At 44.7% G+C, this 19,207-nt stretch overlaps 1 protein-coding gene across 1 annotated transcript in view; it reads right to left on the bottom strand.

Moving 5' to 3' along the window:
- Nucleotides 1-19,207, bottom strand: part of AP2M1 (adaptor related protein complex 2 subunit mu 1) — a 39,637-nt gene that overhangs the window by 14,128 nt on the left and 6,302 nt on the right. The window contains exons 3-4 of the mRNA XM_068121241.2: nucleotides 4,087-4,355; nucleotides 3,030-3,112 (exon numbers count right to left, since the gene is read on the bottom strand). Of these exons, the coding sequence (XP_067977342.1) occupies nucleotides 3,030-3,112; nucleotides 4,087-4,355 (352 nt within the window). The remainder of the gene's footprint in view (nucleotides 1-3,029; nucleotides 3,113-4,086; nucleotides 4,356-19,207) is intronic.

The following is a 19,207-nucleotide window of genomic DNA, read 5'->3' as shown; positions in this document are numbered from 1 at the left end:
CAGGAAATTAGAGCTGTCTCCCTCGACATATCACGTGCCTTCGACACGGTCTGGCACCCCGCTCTGCTCACCAAACTCTCCTCCTTTGGTATCCATGGAAATCTCCACGCATGGCTGGCGGACTTCCTCTCTAGTCGTCAACGTGTGGCCCTGAATGGGTTTCTCTCATCTCCTCTTCCTGTTCAGGCTGGAGTTCCCCAAGGCAGTGTTCTGGGCCCCGTGCTTTTTCTGGTCTTCATCAATGATCTCTCTGACTCTCTCGAAAATCCTCTCTATCTCTTTGCTGATGACTCCACTCTCTGCCGCTCCAATCCTCTTCCCTCAGATCGGCAGTCTGCTGCCTCCTCACTCTCTGAAGACCTGGACAAAATCACAGACTGGTCAAACAAGTGGAACATGTCTTTCAATCCTGACAAATCTCACACTCTTACTATGTCTCTCCGAAAAGATCGACTGGACAACCCTCCCATCTACTTTCTCAACAATCCTCTCCAAGAAGTTCTGTCGCTCAAGATTTTGAGTCTCACTATCTGCCATGATCTTTCTTGGGAAAACCACATTTCCAAGCTGGCCTCCAAAGCCAGTCGCCGACTGGGCATCCTCCGTCGTGCGAAGTCCTTCCTCGGCACACCTGAGCTCCTCACCACATACAAGGCTTTCATCCGCAGCTCAATGGAATACTGTTCTCCCCTATGGGCCGGTGCTCCTGCCTCACACCTAGCTCGGCTTCACGCTGTTGAAACCAAAGCTTTCAGAATTATTGGAATCTCCCGCGATGAAGCTATCTCTGAGGGCCTTTCACTCACTCACCGCAGGCAGGTAGGTGGTCTTTCTGTCTTCTACCGACTCCTCTCCGGCCTTGCACCCCCAGCTCTCTCTGTGCTCTGTCCCCCAAATATTCCTACAGGTCGCACAAGATCTGCCAGCAACCCTCTGATGGTTAAACTGCCGAAATCTCGGCTCTCTGCTCACCTTCACTCTTTCATTCCTCTTTTCTCCCGCCTCTGGAACAAACTCCCTCACTCCCTTCAATCCCACTCCTCCCTCCAGGTCTTTAAAACAGCTGTTCACCACCATCTCTTATCTTCCCCCATCCAAAACCTTGATCTTTTCTACCCCCGCTAATTCACCCCAGATCCACCTTGTTTGAAATTCCAACTTCTTTCCTGGAAGTCCTGGCAGTGTCCATATGTTTTATACCTCTCCCACCGCCCCCTTCCCACGCCCCCCCCCCCCCCAAGCCCTCGCCCTCTCTCAGATCTCTCGATGTCTCCATGTCTCTCGGTCCCTGCTCTCAAATGTTGTGTTTGTGTCCTTCCCCCTCTCTCCCCATCTTGTCTACCGCTCCCTATGTTATATGTTTTATGTGTCGGTTTGTCTTTCTGTGTGATTAATGTTCGCTCTTTCACGAGCCTCGACCTTGTATACAAAAAAAAAAAAAAGAAAAAAAAAAAAAAAGAATGTGGTGTTGGCAGCACAATGTGGCCCGAGGCCGCTCACGTAGGAAACGTACAAGATGGCACAAAGCTCCTCTCCGCGTTGCCATGAACGTGAGGGGGTTCGTGCGGCCGGTCCTCTGACACTAGTCTCCCTCCGAAATGCGACGCGGCTCCAGCTTCCACAAAAAACACCACTGGCAAACACCCCTGGCTCCAACGTGCAAAGGTTCTCTGAGCTCCGAACAATTCTCAGCACCATCACGCATGGCACAAAAGACCACCCGCCACGAAGCCAGCACGAGAGCAATTCCTCCTTCTCCGTTCTCAAAGTCTCAACATCACCCTGACCAATCCTGAACCTCGGAAGAGATTAATCTTCAACCCGAGATAATTAGCACATCTTCACCTTTCACCTTCACCGTTTCTACTTGCATACATCGAGATTGGCTTCCAACTCGCACACCGTCGATGCTACCCGACACGATTCTATCTCCACTATTGTATGTTGTCCACCACCCCCACAAATGTAACAATATATTCAACATGCTACTTCGTTCATCATATTGTGTGTTTCGTACAGGTTACAAGTCACCCGTTAGACCAAATTAAACACCTAAAATGGCACTCCCCATAGATTACAAAACACGGCTTTTGAGTTAAATTTCTAGTCCCGAGCTAGTTATTTTTGGGGTGCGGATTGCAACTATAAACCGGTATTTTAGATATTTTTTGAAAAGTGCCCTGCGTATTACACATGAGTGATTACGGTATGGTCTCATCATACTGGGTACAACTAATAATCTTGGCTCATGCACTGTATAGAGACAAACGGAAGAGTTGAGGAATAATAAATCCATTGTGAGGAGGAAATCCCCCTCTGAGTGGTGGGAAAGGTGGCGCCATTGTTCTGACGCTGCTACCCAGAGCTCCCCAGAAAGTGATGGCACTCCCCAGAAAGGAATATTCACATTTAAAAATGGTGCTCTTTCACCTATAACTTATCCAAACTTGGCAAGAAGAATTGGGATTTTTGATACCACACCAACATGGGTAGCGATGCACACCATTTTTCCTCACTGAAATGCAACAATTTGCTTGACTATAGGAAACTTGCTGCACATCAAAGCAATGAATTCCCAACTATATAAAATGGCTCCACACTTGATACAAGGGTTATTCGGAGCATTGTAAAACCATACCAAGGGTACGAGGATAGCACAGCATACCTGGTGCTATGTTAATTGGTAGCAATGTCAAGTCCCAAGACAGGATAGCATGTGACAGTGCATGAGGGATCAAGGGGTTTGAGAAGCAACAAACAGTCAACAGTATTAGAAACCTCTTCATGACAAAGTTTGTTAACCTGATCATTTGCTTTTCCAGCGAGTGCTAACTTTGCATGCAGAGTTAAAACAATTTGTTGAAGCAAATCAAAACAAAGATCCACAGCAAATGTAATGCTACAATATCCATTGACAAAAATGACAGTTAGAATTTAAATTATGAATGGAATGGTTCTTCAACTCTTATACACCACCTAGAAGCAGTAGATCATTTTCATTTTCTTGACAACTGTCACAAACTTCCTACCTGTGACTTTATTCCTTGTTGGGTGATAAATGTTTTCAATGTTCCCGTTTCAGAGTTTTGTGGATAACCAAAGTCCAGGATTTCTGCAAAACAGACTCCAATCATGGGTTCTTGCACATTGACGAATCACATACTCAGCTGCAGCTTCTCAAACTCAGATAATGTCTCAATTTAAAAAAATCTTTTTAAAGATTTTGAATTATCATTAATTATATTTTATAATGAAAACAAAATCGCTAAACGAGTTAGGATTTTGCTACATACAGCTGTATCATGCTGCCAAACAACTCAAGGAAGCATAGAGTACAATTCCAAGATGCCCACGTTCTTCCAGTAACTCAATCCAGGTTAAACTTCCAAAATCTCAACTCTGGAAATTTCTTCCAGACTGCACCACTTCCACAGACATTCAACCCTCCAAAGTTTCAAGCAGGCCATGCCATCTAATTCCCATCTCCCATTCTAACTCGATCTCGATTACCCCCATCACCCAACCATCTTACTTGCAGACTGGTGTTTTCCCTCCCTCTTGTCAATCAATTCCCTTGATCATGTTAAAAACGTACTCTGCTACCCTAATGTAAATTCATACCCACCCTATCACTTTTTTTTTTTTTTTGACTGGCAGGATGGATGGCCCAGAGGTACACAATCACTTTTGAGCTGTCAAGCCTGGGTTTGAATCTCATTTATAGACTATCATTCTGGTGTCTCACAGGCAGAGAGGCATCAATTTATACTGTCCCTCAGATGGACATTAAACAGGATGTCCAATGTGGCAGCATTAGTTGGTGGACATTAAAGATTGCATTGTGTCCTTCACAGAGAGTAGGCAAGTCATAGCTGGCATTCTTTTAAAAAATCATAAATTTTTGCCTTAAAATACAAGGGGAATTGCATCAGCAGCACAGCTGTGCTCTACAAACAAAACGACCCTGGATTTGCATGAGCCCAATGCTGTATAATGTCAATTTTCTCTTGTGCATAGGGATTGAAGCAAGATGGATTCTCGCCTGAACTCAACGCCAAGAGAAACTCAACACCAAAGACAACCCACCATCAAGTAGCTCATAAATGAGCACGAAGTTGTTTTTTATATTCTCTTCCGAGATCTTGCCAAAATACGAAGCCATGACCTCGCAAAGCTTCAGCAGGAACTCGAAGACCATGGCAGCATTCACATTTTGCTTTGTGACCGCAGCAAGCCACACATTAGAACGCTTCACGTGGAAAAAGCTTGTGCGGGCGATGTTCGTGACCGGAGTGCGAACTTGCTGCCGTGCGTGGATCACATTGACACGGAAAGCATCCACTGCATTCCGCCGGCTGTCATGGGAAAACCAAAAAAAGGAAAAAAATAAACAAATAAATACCATTCATAACATCAAAAACAAGTCAAACAGTGGCGTAGCCGTAGTACTCTACTCGCTGTAACGTACAGATGTCCGGGTGTAAAAAACACACGACAGGTCCGACCGCTTTGACGACAGGTTCGGCCTGTACCGCATATAAATTAAAATGTTGGTTGGTGAAGTCAGCCGTAATGACAATAGACGTAATGATGTAGCGTGATGGACAGACAAAACTGCCGCTACTTTCATATATAGAAGATATATTTTAACCTCCAGTAACTTTGCACTCACAACGAAAGGATTAGTGTTATGATTAGATTTGCTATAATATTACTGTTACGCTATCATTATGAAAATGATATTGCTATCAAACTATAATGGCACTCTTCGACGTCACGACAACTGACATGCCTCCGCCCACATTGAAATACTTGTAGCAAGTTTGATTTAAATCCATTCAACTGTGCCCAAAGTTACCCGAAATGCCCGCTGAACTTTGACCTATTAAATCCAAAATTTAATCAGTTCATGTTTACATAATACACACCTGTACCAAGTTAAATCCCTTCAGCTGTTCACAAGTTCACATTTTTACCCAACATGACCTCTGACCTCAGGACCCCCAAAATCTAACCAGTTAATCTTTACATCATTATACATTATACATAGTTTGAATTAGATCCCTTTAGCATTTCTCAAGTTATAGACCTGTTGGACTTTGACCTCTTGAACCCAAAATCTAATCAGCTAATCTTCACATTATACATAGCTGTACCAAGTTTGAATTAAATTATTTCAGCCATTCTCAAGTTACCTATTGGAGACTGACCTATGACCTCTTGACCCCAAATTCTACTTATTTAATCTTTACATCCTTATACATAACCGTACCAAATTTGAATTAGATCACTTCAGCCGCTCTCCAGTTATAGACCTATTACAGCTTTGATCTTTGACCCCAAAATCGAATCACTTGATCTTTACAACATTACACATACCTGTACCAAGTTTGAATACAATCACTTCAGCAGTTCTCAAGTTATAGACCTATTAAAAACTTTGACCTTAACTCTTAAAATCAAAATCTAATCAGTTCATCTTCACATCATTCTACCCAAGTGTACCAAATTTGGTCAGACTCCCATCACTGGTTCACAAGTTAGCACAGTAACTATTATTTTTTTTTACCCAACATGACCTCAAAATCTAATCAGTTCATCTTTACCTCATTATACATACCTGTGCCAAGTTTGACTAAGATCCCTTCCGTCGTTCTCAAGTTATCACAGTAATGAAAACCTATCACGGACGGACGGACAACCTGAAAACAACTCAGCGACTTAGTCAGCGAAGGCATTTATATAACCAAAAAAAAAAAAAAAAAAAAAAAAACCGAGGCTAATGCCTTACATCTGTGGTTATTCGTACCGTACACTGCTCATTCATGAACCATACACCACTTCAATCTAGAACCTTTGCAATAACGACAAAGGGATTGCTATGTTACGATTATATTTCCTATATTAATATTACCGCTATTATTATTACGAAAACAATACTACTGTATTAAAAAACCTGGGCCAATTTGTCCTAAGTGGCCTGAAGGTGAGGCATGAAGGAATAAGGCCCAAGGCCTATACATACTGTGTCATTGGAAGACCCATAACGCCTATGCTTTCGATATTTGATGGTCATTTTAACAATCGGTTTGTTTATGTTTCACACTGATTTTAAAACGTCAAGGTCGAGCATGGCGATTGCGATATATAATAGGTTCGACGATATGTTCGGCCTGAATGGCATAGGAATCAAAATGGCAGAGTGTGGACTCTGCCTTTGTACGTCGTAATACAACAACATGCATTTTAAAGGCCATTTTCCCTGCTAGAGCGGGGGTTAGCCTTGCGGTCCCCATGACAATCTTCTCCATTTTGCCCTATTTTCTGCATCTCTCCTTGTTAACCCCTTGCCCGCATTTCTTCTTCCACCATCTTTAGCCAAGTCTTTCTCGGTCTTCCCCGTCTTCTACTTCCTTCTACATTCATTTCCATCACTCTTCTCAACCAGTCACTTTCATCCTTCAACACGTGACCAAACCATCTCAACCTGTTCCTCTTCACAGCATCAATCACAGGCTCTATTCCCATCATCTTTCGCAATTTGTCATTTGTCTTCCTCTCTCTCAACGATACTCCGCACATCCGTCGAACCATTCGCATTTCCACTCTTTCCAACCTTCGTTGCTGCTCTACATTCATTACCCATGACTCGCTCCCATAAATCATAACACTTCTCACACATGCAGCATACACCTTTCCCTTCAGCTTCAACGACTCATCAGCACGCCACCCAATTCCCGAAACTTCTTCCATGCAAATCTCACTCGAGCAACCGTTGCCGAGTCTGATCCACCTTCTCCATTCAGCATGTCTCCGAGGTAGCAAAATGTTTTCACACCTTCCAGCTTCACGCTGTCTCCAAGATCCAACTCAACATTTCCTCCATCTGCAGCTCCCTCTGTGCACACCTTACATTTGAATGTAGCTGCCACACTGGTTAATGACCCTCTCAGACCACTACATTTTTGATGAACCCACTCAGCGCACATTGTACACTAAATGGAGTTCACTCCGACACCCTTCCTACACACAGCACAGGGTCACTTCCCAGTTCTTTCCACCTCACCACATGCTTTACCACTTGCCATCACCTTCGTCTTTCCGATATTCACCTTCAGACCTTTTGTCTCCATACATTCCTTCCATGTGTTCATCTTTTCCTTCAGTCCATCCATACTTTCCGCAATCAACACCAGATCATCTGCATACAACAACTCCCACGGTAAACCCTCCTTTATGTTCTGAGCCAGCACCTCCATCACAGCTACAAATAGTAGTGGACTTAGTACCGACCCGTGATGCACTCCCACCTTCACCTCAATCTCACCACTGTTCCCGTCCTTCGTCCTTACAGCTGTGCGCGCTCTTTTGTACATTGCCATCACTACTCTGATCAACCATTCCTCCACTCCTAACTTCCTCAATGCCCATGTCAATACTTTGCGTGGAACCCGATCGAATGCTTTCTCCAGATCAACAAACCCAAGAAACAACTTCTTCCTCTTCTCCATGTACTTCTCCTGCAACTGCCTCACAATGAAAAGCGCGTCTGTCGTTCCTCTTCCTGGCATGAATCCACACTGCATTTCATCGATCTTCACTTTCTTCCTTATCCTCCTCTCCAACACCCTTTCCAATACCTTCATTCCACGCTCCAATAACTTTATCGCTTGGTACGAGCCACACTCCAGAGGGTCACCTTTCCCCTTGTATAGAGGGACGAGGGTACTCAGTTCCCAATCCACTGGAATGCGGCCTTCTTTCACCACCAGATTACAGATCTCTGTCATTCTCTTCACACCCCAACTTCCTGCTGCCTTCAACATATCTCCCACAACTCACGTCGACCCTCCCGCTTTTCTACCCTTCATTGCTTTTATCGCTTCCTCAACTTCCTTCTCAGTTATCTTCTCTGCCGGTCCTAAAACTGGGTTACTCTCTATGTTGCCATCCCATTCATTCTCTGTATTCAACAGCATTTCCATATATCTTTCCCATCTTCCTTTAATTCCATCTGGGTCGACAACGATTTGTCCCACTTCATCCTTCAAGCAACTCACCCCCATCACATCTTTCACTATCTGCTTTGCAATCCTGAATACTGCTGTGACCCTCTTCCGAATCCAAGCGTTCTCCGAACATTTTCCTACATGCCTCCTGCGCCTTTGCTACCTCTTTCTTTGCAGCCTTCCTGGCTGCCTTATAACTTTCATGCTCTGCTGTTTCTGCTCCCGTACCCTTCGCCTTCTGCCACTCCTAGAACTTCTTCCTCTTCGTCAATCCTCTTTCCAACTTCATCATCCCACCACCATGTTTCCGAGTGCCTCGGTGGTACTTTTGTCCATCCACATACCTCACCAACGGCTCCCAACAGACTAGCTTTCATTGACATCCAACCACTTTCAAGCTCAACCACATCATCCTCGACCCGACTCAGCCTCTCTTTTAATGCCTCCCTTACTGTCACCTCTTTCAACCTCCACACCTTCATTCTCGGTTGGTACTTCACCCGCCGAGCTCTCCTCGCACCTTTCACCCTTACGTCGCAGACAACCAAGGTGGTGCTGTGAAACAGCCTCCTCCCCCGGGATCACCTTTGTGTCCCGGAGGTGCCCCCTATCTCGCCTACGCACCATCAGGTAGTCAACGGTTGTCGTCGACCCACCTGACGTGTATGTAACAAGCTTATTATCCTCTTTCTGGAACTGAGTATTACAAATCAGCTCCATCAGCAAACTCCAAAATCCTTTCACCTTCTCCATTTCTCACACCATATCCGTAACCCCCATGAACTCCGTCAAAACCATCCATACTCCTTCCCACATGTCCATTTAGGTCTCCTCTGACCACAACAACTTCCTCATCTTTCACGTTTTCCATCAGCTTCTCTATCACACACCAGAACTTGTCCTTCTATTCATCGCTTCGACCAACCTGCGGAGCATATCCCGAGATGACGTTCACCAAGAGCTTTCCAATCATTTTCACCATCATCAACCCATCACTCACTCTAGTCACACTCACCACACTGTCTACAAACTCCTCAGAAAACAGGACACCAACACCATTCACACCCTCCGGGCACCCTTGCCACACAAACTTGTATTTCTGTCCCTGCCTACCCTTCACCATTCACACCACTTCCCTTCCATCTCGTCTCTTGCACACAACATATGTCCACTCTTCTTCTGACCAATACTTCCACCACTTCTCCTGATCTCCCTGTCATTGTCCCTACATTCCATGTCCCAAACCTCAGAAACCGATCTCCACTTCGGGCTGTACCCTGCCCACATGTAGTTGTAATTGTCATGGTTCTCTTTGAGGCAATGTTTTTATGGCCGGATGCCCTTCCTGACGCCAACCCTCTTAGTCGCCTCTTACGACACGCAGGGATACGGCGTACCTATTCTTATCCAGGGTACACACTGGGAAACGTTTAAAACATGGAAATTCTGGGGGGTGGGGGGGGGGGGGCGGCGTCAGCATCACGGCTGCGGTTTAAACATATTTAAATAAATATTTAAACAAAACCATGAAAAACAATCTGGGAAAAGTCTAAGTGAGAACGTGGATTTGAGAAAGCAGGAGCAGAGGTGAAAGAAAAACGAGATATAGGGGGCGGGGCACAAGTCGCGACTGAGGCCGCACGAGGCGCGAACAAAGAAACGACTAATTACACACAAATTTGCAACAACTACAAAACCAAAAAGAAACACAATAACACATACACAACAAAACATGCAGCGGAAATTTGACAAAGAAACGAACGGGAAAATACTCAAACTTTGATGCCGTGGAGAGATCGAAGCAAGCCCCGTCGCTCGAGGGCCCGGAAGAGATAGGCCCATAGAATCCAATGATACGTCGTAATGATAGACGTAAATCACATCAATGTCATGTGACCAGATCCTCAACTCTGGTATACATTTGAGGGGACATAAGGACTGCCAAACACTGTTATAGACGGCTTTGCACTACGGGCTATGCCGTTTATTTAAAAAAAAAAAAAAAAAGGAAAAAAAAAAAATCAGGATACGCCAATCAAATGATAAATGTGGAGTCTGAGATATTTAATAAAGGTTTGAACACAAACACAAAACCTCCAAAAAGCAACTTCAAGGAAGGAGAGTGGGTGTAGAAATACAATTCTAATTTCGGAGAGCAAGACAGAATGATCCTCCATTTTAACTAACTTTGCCGACATAATAGGCCCCATGCAAAAAAAAAAAAATCACCGCATATCAACTCCAAGAACCCGAAAGGTGGTGTTAATTTAAATTAAAGCACCAAATGTTAGCTCAGGAAAACGATAAGATCTTCAAATTGGTTATACACACCAAGAACCAAACTCGCCTCTGCCCGCTGGAAATGAACAAACCCAGGAACCAGCAGGAATAATCAATAAACTTGATTAAATGGGTAAAGCAAACTAGATGGTATTCATAGAATACTTACCCTGCACAGTCAACTTGTTGCGAGCCAACTGTTTTTTAACATTTATTTATTTTTTCTTTGATCCAATATGGCAGCCAGACCACGTGAGCGATGACATCATAAATTTATATTCTCCAATACAATTGTTGCATCGACCACACAATAGATTTCAAACTGATCAGACCAAGTGTTTTACCTGTCGAATTATGACGTCATAATTATGGAACCAATGATGTCATCGTTAACACCTATTCCCCAATGAGCCATGTTTCAATATTTTTTTCCATGCAGCGGTTTTGGAGATAGAGGTGCAACATTTTTCGGTTTTTCCAAGATGGTGCCTGTACCACATGATCGATGACGTCATGATTATCATTACAATATTCTAAAGGAGGAGCTCCGATGGTGAAAATTGTGTCCATCAGACCAACAGTTGCTGGAAAAAAATTTATAATGATCGGATGGATAAGTGTTGTATTTGTCGAATTAAGACTTCATAACGAAGGCACCAATGACTAATATATCTTATTCCCCATGGGTAGTTGACAATGAGCCGTTTATTTTTTATTTATTTTTTTTTTTTTTTATTTTTTTTATTTTTTTTTTTTTTCTTTCATGGAGTGGTTTCAGAGATAGAGGTGCAAAGTTTTTCCAAGATGGCGCCTGTATCACGTGATCTATGACATCATAATAATCAACATTCTACAGGAGGAGGCGCTCCTATGGTGAAAATTCCATGTCAATCGGACCAACAGTTGCCGAGGAAAATTAATTATTTTTTTTAAATACAGACATGTACAGCACACGTACGTACGTAATGAATGCTTAACCCCGTTTTTTCGCTTCGCAAGTGCAGGATAACAAGGGGAAGAACAAAAATTTAACTTTTGGAGGGTGGGTGGGAGAAAACAATAAAATAAAACTAGAGCAAAGCAACTGTTATCAATATGCCTCCGCATTGTCCCACAACGGGTAGATTCCTTCGTTCAGTCCTAAAAATAATGTTTGATTTAAATCCCTTCAGCTATTTTCAAGTATCACATTTTAACCAGCCATGACAGGTTTCACATCAATCAGTAAAGCGGTTTCAAAGAAGACTTTTTATATCGGCTTTCAAGCCAATATGGCTGCCACACCATGTGATATATGCATAGTACATTTTTTTTTGTTTTTAAGGTCATATGTATGGGTAGGGGATCACGTTTTTGAAGTTTCGGGTTGATTGGATAAGGTTTTTTTTTCTATCCAAGATGGCGGCCAAACCACGTGACCTACATCATTTTCAAAATATATACAACTAGATGGTATTCATAGAATACTTACCCTGCACCGTCAACTTGGTGTGAGCCAACTCTTGTTTTTGAACGTTTTTTTCTTTGATCCAATATGGCTGCAAGACCATGTGAGCAATGACATCATAAATTTATATTCTCCAATTGTTGCATAGATATGCTCACTAAATTTCAAACTGATCAGACCAAGCGTTATCCCCCCCCATAGAGCGGTTTCAGAGATAGAGATGCAACCTTTTTTCGACTTTTCCAAGATGGCGCCCGTACCACGTGATATGGTCATAATTATCATTTTTTAAATTCCACAGGAGGAGCCGCTCATATTCTGAAAATGTCGCCTGTACCACGCGACCGATGACATAATATTCACCAAAATATTCTACAGGAGGCGGCCCTCCTATGGTGAAAATTTCATGTCAATCGGACCAACAACGGTTGCCGAGAAAATGAATTTTTAAAATGCAGGCATGGCAAACACTTTACTGAAATGCAGACACGTACATACCTGAATGGTTAACCCTGCTTTTCCCTTCACAAGCGCAGGGCAACAATGGTGTTGGATGCCATTTGTAAAATTTCGCATCGATAGGGTAAGTGGTTTCAGAGATAAAAAATATATATTTTCCTTCAATCCAATATGGCTGCCACACCATGTGACCAATATCGTTTTCATGATCAACTTTTAATTGCCATGCTTCGTCAACGACGTGTAAAGTTGAGTCCATCGATTTGGTGGTTTAAGAGAATATTTTATTTAAGGTTTTAGGTTAAATCCAATATGGCTGCCAAACCATGTGACCTATGTCATACATTTAATATTTCAATACAAATGGGTCATAGATCATGTGCATGCAATTTCAGATTTTTAGGACAGGGAATTTGATTAAAACATGTATGGCTGGTATACCACTTCACCGCTGAAGTAATCATTGTCATGCTTTTGTTCCCCATTCAGAGTACTTGACAACGGACCAAGTTTCAAATTTATTCATTCAGCAGTTTCCGAGAATTTTTTTTTTTTAATGACCTACAGTATGTCATTAAAAAGTTGTATATTTCAACTTTTTGTATATTATCCGCGTATATATCCGCAACTTTTTGTATACAACTTTTGTATTAAAAAGTTGTATATTATCCGCGTTTAATCCAAGATGGCTGCCATACCACGTGACCTATGGCATCACAATTATCATAAAAATATTCTGCATGGGTGTCAATCCTACCCTGAAAGTTGTCTCAATCGGACATGTGGTTGCTAAGAAAAGAGGCTACGCCCATAAGGATGGACGGACAGACAACCCGAAAACAATGCCTCGGGCCACAAAAAAAAAGAATATCGCAATCGGAATAAAAATCTCCCTTACAACTAAAAATTGTCGGGCTAATCGTTATTGACAACAGCAGCTCCAAGGAGACGGATACTCAGAGAAAGAAGAGGGTTAGGAGATACGGGGTGGATAAAAGGGGGATCTTGGTTCAGGCATGGTCAAGCTGAACAAGGAACTCTTGCCTAGATTAGAGGTCGTAGTCAAAGTGTGGCCCTGAATGGATTTCTCTCATCTCCCCTTCCTGTTCTGGCTGGAGTTCCCCAAGGTAGTGTTCTGGGCCCTGTGCTATTTCTGGTCTTGATCAATGATCTCTCCGACTCTCTGGAAAATCCTCTCTATCTCTTTGCTGATGACCACTCTCTGCTGCTCCATTCCTCATCCCTCAGATCGGCAGTCTGCAGCCTCCTCACTCTCTGCAGACCTGGACAAAATCAGACTGGTCAAACAAGTGGAACACGTCTTTCAATCCTGACAAATCTCACTATGTCTCTCCAAAAAGACCGACTGGAAAACCCTCCCATCGACTTTCTCAACAATCCTCTCCAAGAAGTTCTGTCGCTCAAGCTTTTGGGTCTCACTATCTGCCATGATCTTTCCTGGGAAAACCACATTTCCAAGCTAGCCTCCAAAGCCAGTCGCCAACTGGGCATCCTCCGTCGTGCAAAGTCCTTCCTTGGCACACCCGAGCTCCTCACCACATACAAGGCTTTCATCTGCAGCTCAATGGAATACTGTCCTCCCCCCCCCCCCCCCCCCTCTGGGCCGGTGCTCCTGCCTTACACCTAGCTCGGCTTCACGCTGTTGAAACCAAAGCTTTCAGAATCATTGGAATCTCCTGCGATGAAGCTAACTCCGAGGCCTTTGACTCACTCACCGCAGGCAGGTGGCCTTTGTCTTCTACCGACTCCTCTCCGGCCTTGCTCCCCAGCTCTCTGTGCTCTGTCCCCCAAATATTCCTGCAGGTCGCACAAGATCTGCCAGCAACCCTCTTATGGTTAAACTGCCAAAATCAAGACTCTGCTCACCTTCACTCTTTCATTCCCCTTTTCTCCCACCTCTGGAACAAACTCCCCCACTCCCTTCAATCCCACTCCTCCCTCCAGGTCTTTAAAACATGTCCACCAGCATTTCTCATCTTCCCCTATCCAAAACCTTGATCTTTTATACCCCCACTAATTCACCCCACGTACGTTTTTGAAATTCCAACTTCTTTCCTGGAAGTCCTTGCAGTGCCCATATGTTTTATACCTTGCTATGAAGGCCAACATTTCTTCAACTTGCTATGAAGGCCAATCCCAAAGCCATCGCAGATTGTTAATCTGAAGCTTATTCACTATGTTCCAGATTTATTTTTGTGTGTGAAGTACATTTCAGACCGAGATAAGAAAGTAGCCAAAAATAATAATAATAATAAATCCAATTTGTTTAGTCATACATGAATTCAAAGCATGTGGGTTTATCAACTTTACCCAAAAGTAAAAAAAGTACACAATAGCTTTCTCTTCAAAATAAATAAAACCAGAATAGAGTTCATATCAACCATTTTTTTTTTTTTCCCTCTTCAATCAAACTTTCCTGCATGTCATGTAATAAAAGCCCTGCAGTTTAGTTAGAATTTACATAAAATAATACATTCCCGAAACTTTATTTATTCCAAGTGGAATAATGCCAATGATCTATCGTTTCAAGAACATCAGATATGCGTCATTGACATTATTATTTAATTATAAACCGACTAAAGCCTGATGACCATTTCATAGAACATTGCACATTTAAAGCTCATGCAAGATTATCTGCAGATGTCGATTACAAAGGAAAGATATTCACGGACTCCGACCCTTCCAACCCTCAACAAACCCTCTACAAACCCTCCCACTTCTCCGATTAATTTCCTCCACCATTTTCCTTTTTCAAACATCTCCATGAATCCTGGCTTCCATAAATCTTCAATCCAAAGTTTATATTTATATTTAAAAATAAATAAATTAATTGCCTGAACTGCTATTCGTTTCAGGGTTTAACGATTGGTACCCATAGACAAATACCCAATGTCTTAACTAATTTACAAGCCAATCAGAAGCAACCAAAACAACTTGTCACCATTGCTTGCAGTTTTACAAAGCAGCAAAAATATATTTGGGTAACATGTGCTTTGGACGGCTAATATATAGATGGACCCCTAAAAATTTTTTTCCAATTGTTCAATCCGAGGTGTTTCCAGCAGTGGAATGTGAAGGATGTCATGAGGGGTGCGGATACAAGAACAGCAGCAGTAAAAACAGGAAGGCACAGTCAGCAGAATTAGCCAACAACGTTAACACAAACAACGCAACGGACGACTACAGCAAAACGGCCTTTCAAACAACAACTTGAAAACTTCTTTTTTTTTCTTTTTTTTCACCTTCACATTTCAAGAGTAAATTAACCAATCGCATACCTGCTCAATCCAGAACAAAAAGTATAAAGTTAAAAACTGGTTATAAAACACTACACATTCCTACATACATTAAAACGACTTGGGGTGGGGTGAGAACATGGGTGGATGAACCAAGGGTTAACTATTAATTAGTTAAAACAAAATGTTAGCACAAGCATTTTGCAACCCCAGCATGATCCGGTGTATAGGAAGCCCCCATCCTGGTCTCTTCATCTGATCACTCGACTGTCTCCCCTCAGTTATTTCTCACATAGCACCCATTTCACGTGCACGAACCAAACAACGACATTGCAGCAACACCGTGAATACGAGAGTGACCCTTGTGGGGCAGGAGAGAAAGCCCTCACAGATGGGGATGTGTACCACAGCAATATCATCAGCCACAAAAACTAGACGAGTTAGAGTGGTTGCCGAGAGAGAAGGGTCATCGCCAGAGATGAGGGGTGGTCACCAATGGGATCAGTCACGGTGGTTTTTGAGATGAGAACTTTGAGAGTTCACAAGACTCGAAGAGCAAGAGCTGTGGAGGCAACACCTGGAGCTTCCTCCCCCTCCCCCCCCCCCACGCCTCCCCCCCCCCCCACGCCTCCCCCCCCCAACATCTCAAACAAGGGGACGACCAAATAACCACCTCAACCATTGTCTGTAGTTTGCGCCCCAAAAGACTGCTTGTGAGTTCAGTTCAAGCTTTAGGTATGGGTATCACACTTCTGTCCAGTAAAGTGTGCCCATTGTGCTTTTATTTTTGTCATTCATAGTTTCTTGCCCATAGTCAGAATCGATTAAACCTGTCCCTCTGTGCATTTTGAGCCGTGAAATCGCCGTCAAGCACAACTAAATTCCCCTTAAAGCCCACACGTGGCCACATATACATATACAAAACATGGCTGGCCGCTAGTCCGTTCACGGTTCTGCCGATTGGTGCAGGGTGATTAGCTCCTGGCAAGATTGAATATCGTTTCGTAAAGGCTTATTAAAAACTGATATTCAAAATTCGATTCCATATTTCACGATTGGAAATCATGGCCTAAATAATTGTCGAAATAGAGTGAAATCGGATCAAAATGAAGAAAAAGCAATTTTTTCATTAAAATAATTAATAGGCTTCGTCAGACGAGGTAAAATTTGCTCCAAAATTGTTTTTCACCCTTTCAAAGGTAATTATTGTATGTCCGATTTTATTTTGGATCTGTCACGGTCTTAAGGTACGATCTTGGCAGACAGCATGACCTCAACGTACTCACACTCCTCCAAGCTGAAGCTTGAATCCTGAGCCAGTTATAAACGGTCATCTCGATGTTTCACAAATCAATGTGTCCTCTTTCCGATGGACGTTAAACTGGTTGTCCCGTCTTCTGAGATCAGTTCATGGATGTTAAAGACCTCCACGTTGTCCTTCACGAAGAGGCGAGCTATCGCCGGCACCCTGAACAAATTACAAATCCCTGCCCAAACTACTGCTGGGAAGGAAATGGCAAACCACCAAGTACAACACTTGCGCAGGAAACTGCTTTGGCAGCACAGATGTTCTGCAACTAGTGTGGTACATTATACATCAAATAAAAATTGTATAGCGAAAGCAAAAAATAAAAACTGAAAAGGAAATTAAAGCCACTTTAAAATGAAGGGAGTGGGGAAAGGGAGTGGGGAAAGGGAGTGGGGAAAGGAGTGGGGAAAGGAGTGGGGAAAGGAGTGGGGAAAGGAGTGGGGAAAGGAGTGGGGAAAGGAGTGGGGAAAGGAGTGGGGAAAGGAGTGGGGAAAGGATGGGGAAAGGAGTGGGGAAAGGAGTGGGGAAAGGAGTGGGGAAAGGAGTGGGGAAAGGAGTGGGGAAAGGAGTGGGGAAAGGAGTGGGGAAAGGAGTGGGAAGAGTGGGGAAAGGAGTGGGGAAAGGAGTGGGGAAAGGAGTGGGGAAAGGAGTGGGGAAAGGAGTGGGGAAGGAGTGGGGAAAGAGTGGGGAAAGGAGTGGGGAAAGGAGTGGGGAAAGGAGTGGGGAAAGGAGTGGGGAAAGGAGTGGGAAAGGAGTGGGGAAAGGAGTGGGAAGAGGGGAAGGAGTGGGGAAAGGAGTGGGGAAAGGAGTGGGGAAAGGAGTGGGGAAAGGAGTGGGGAAAGGAGTGGGGAAAGGAGTGGGGAAAGGAGTGGGGAAAGGAGTGGGGAAAGGAGTGGGGAAGGAGTGGGAAAGGAGTGGGGAAAGGAGTGGGGAAAGGAGTGGGGAAAGGAGTGGGGAAAGGAGTGGGGAAAGGAGTGGGAAAGGGGGAAGGTGGGGAAAGGAGTGGGGAAAGGAGTGGGGAAAGGAGTGGGGAAAGGAGTGGGGAAAGGAGTGGGGAAAGGAGTGGGGAAAGGAGTGGGGAAAGGAGTGGGGAAAGGAGTGGGGAAAGGAGTGGGGAAAGGAGTGGGGAAAGGAGTGGGGAAAGGAGTGGGGAAAGGAGTGGGGAAAGGAGGTGGGGAAAGGAGTGGGGAAAGGAGTGGGGAAAGGAGTGGGGAAAGGAGTGGGGAAAGGAGTGGGGAAAGGAGTGGGGAAAGGAGTGGGGAAAGGAGTGGGGAAAGGAGTGGGAAAGGAGTGGGGAAAGGAGTGGGAAGGAGTGGGGAAAGGAGTGGGGAAAGGAGTGGGGAAAGGAGTGGGGAAAGGAGTGGGGAAAGGAGTGGGGAAAGGAGTGGGGAAAGGACGTTGGGGAAAGGAGTGGGGAAAGGAGTGGGGAAAGGAGTGGGGAAAGGAGTGGGAAAGGAGTGGGAAAGGAGTGGGGAAAGGAGTGGGAAAGAGTGGGAAAGAGTGGGGAAAGGAGTGGGGAAAGGAGTGGGGAAAGGAGTGGGGAAAGGAGTGGGGAAAGGAGTGGGGAAAGAGTGGGGAAAGGAGTGGGGAAAGGAGTGGGGAAAGGAGTGGGGAAAGGAGTGGGGAAAGGAGTGGGGAAAGGAGTGGGGAAAGGAGTGGGGAAAGGAGTGGGGAAAGGAGTGGATGGTGGAAAGGAGTGGGAAAGGAGTGGGGAAAGGAGTGGGGAAAGGAGTGGGGAAAGGAGTGGGGAAAGGAGTGGGGAAGGAGGGGAAAGGGGAAGTGGGGAAAGGAGTGGGGAAAGGAGTGGGGAAAGGAGTGGGGAAAGGAGTGGGGAAAGGAGGTGGGGAAAGGAGTGGGGGAAAGGAGTGGGGAAAGGAGTGGGGAAAGGAGTGGGGAAAGGAGTGGGGAAAGGAGTGGGGAAAGGAGTGGGGAAAGGAGTGGGGAAAGGAGTGGGGAAAGGAGTGGGAAAGGAGTGGGGAAAGGACGTGGGGAAAGGAGTGGGGAAAGGAGTGGGGAAAGGAGTGGGGAAAGGAGTGGGAAAGGAGTGGGGAAAGGAGTGGGGAAAGGAGTGGGGAAAGGAGTGGGGAAAGGAGTGGGGAAAGGAGTGGGAAAGGAGTGGGGAAAGGAGTGGGAAGGGTGGAAAGGGTGGGGAAAGGAGTGGGGAAAGGAGTGGGGAAAGGAGTGGGGAAAGGCAGTGGGAAAGGAGTGGGGAAAGGAGTGGGGAAAGAGTGGGGAAAGGAGTGGGGAAAGGAGTGGGGAAAGGAGTGGGGAAAGGAGTGGGGAAAGGAGTGGGGAAAGGAGTGGGGAAAGGAGTGGGGAGGAAAGGTAGTGGGGAAAGAGTGGAAGAGGGAAAGGAGTGGGGAAAGGAGTGGGGAAAGGAGTGGGGAAAGGAGTGGGGAAAGGAGTGGGGAAAGGAGTGGGAAAGGAGTGGGGGAAAGGAGTGGGG

This window comes from Myxine glutinosa, chromosome 6 (assembly GCF_964187855.1).
Source record: "Myxine glutinosa chromosome 6, kmMyxGlut1.1, whole genome shotgun sequence".
Lineage (NCBI taxonomy): Eukaryota > Metazoa > Chordata > Myxini > Myxiniformes > Myxinidae > Myxine > Myxine glutinosa.
Note: the sequence above shows the minus strand (reverse complement) of the source record. Positions and strands in the feature narration are given on the sequence as shown.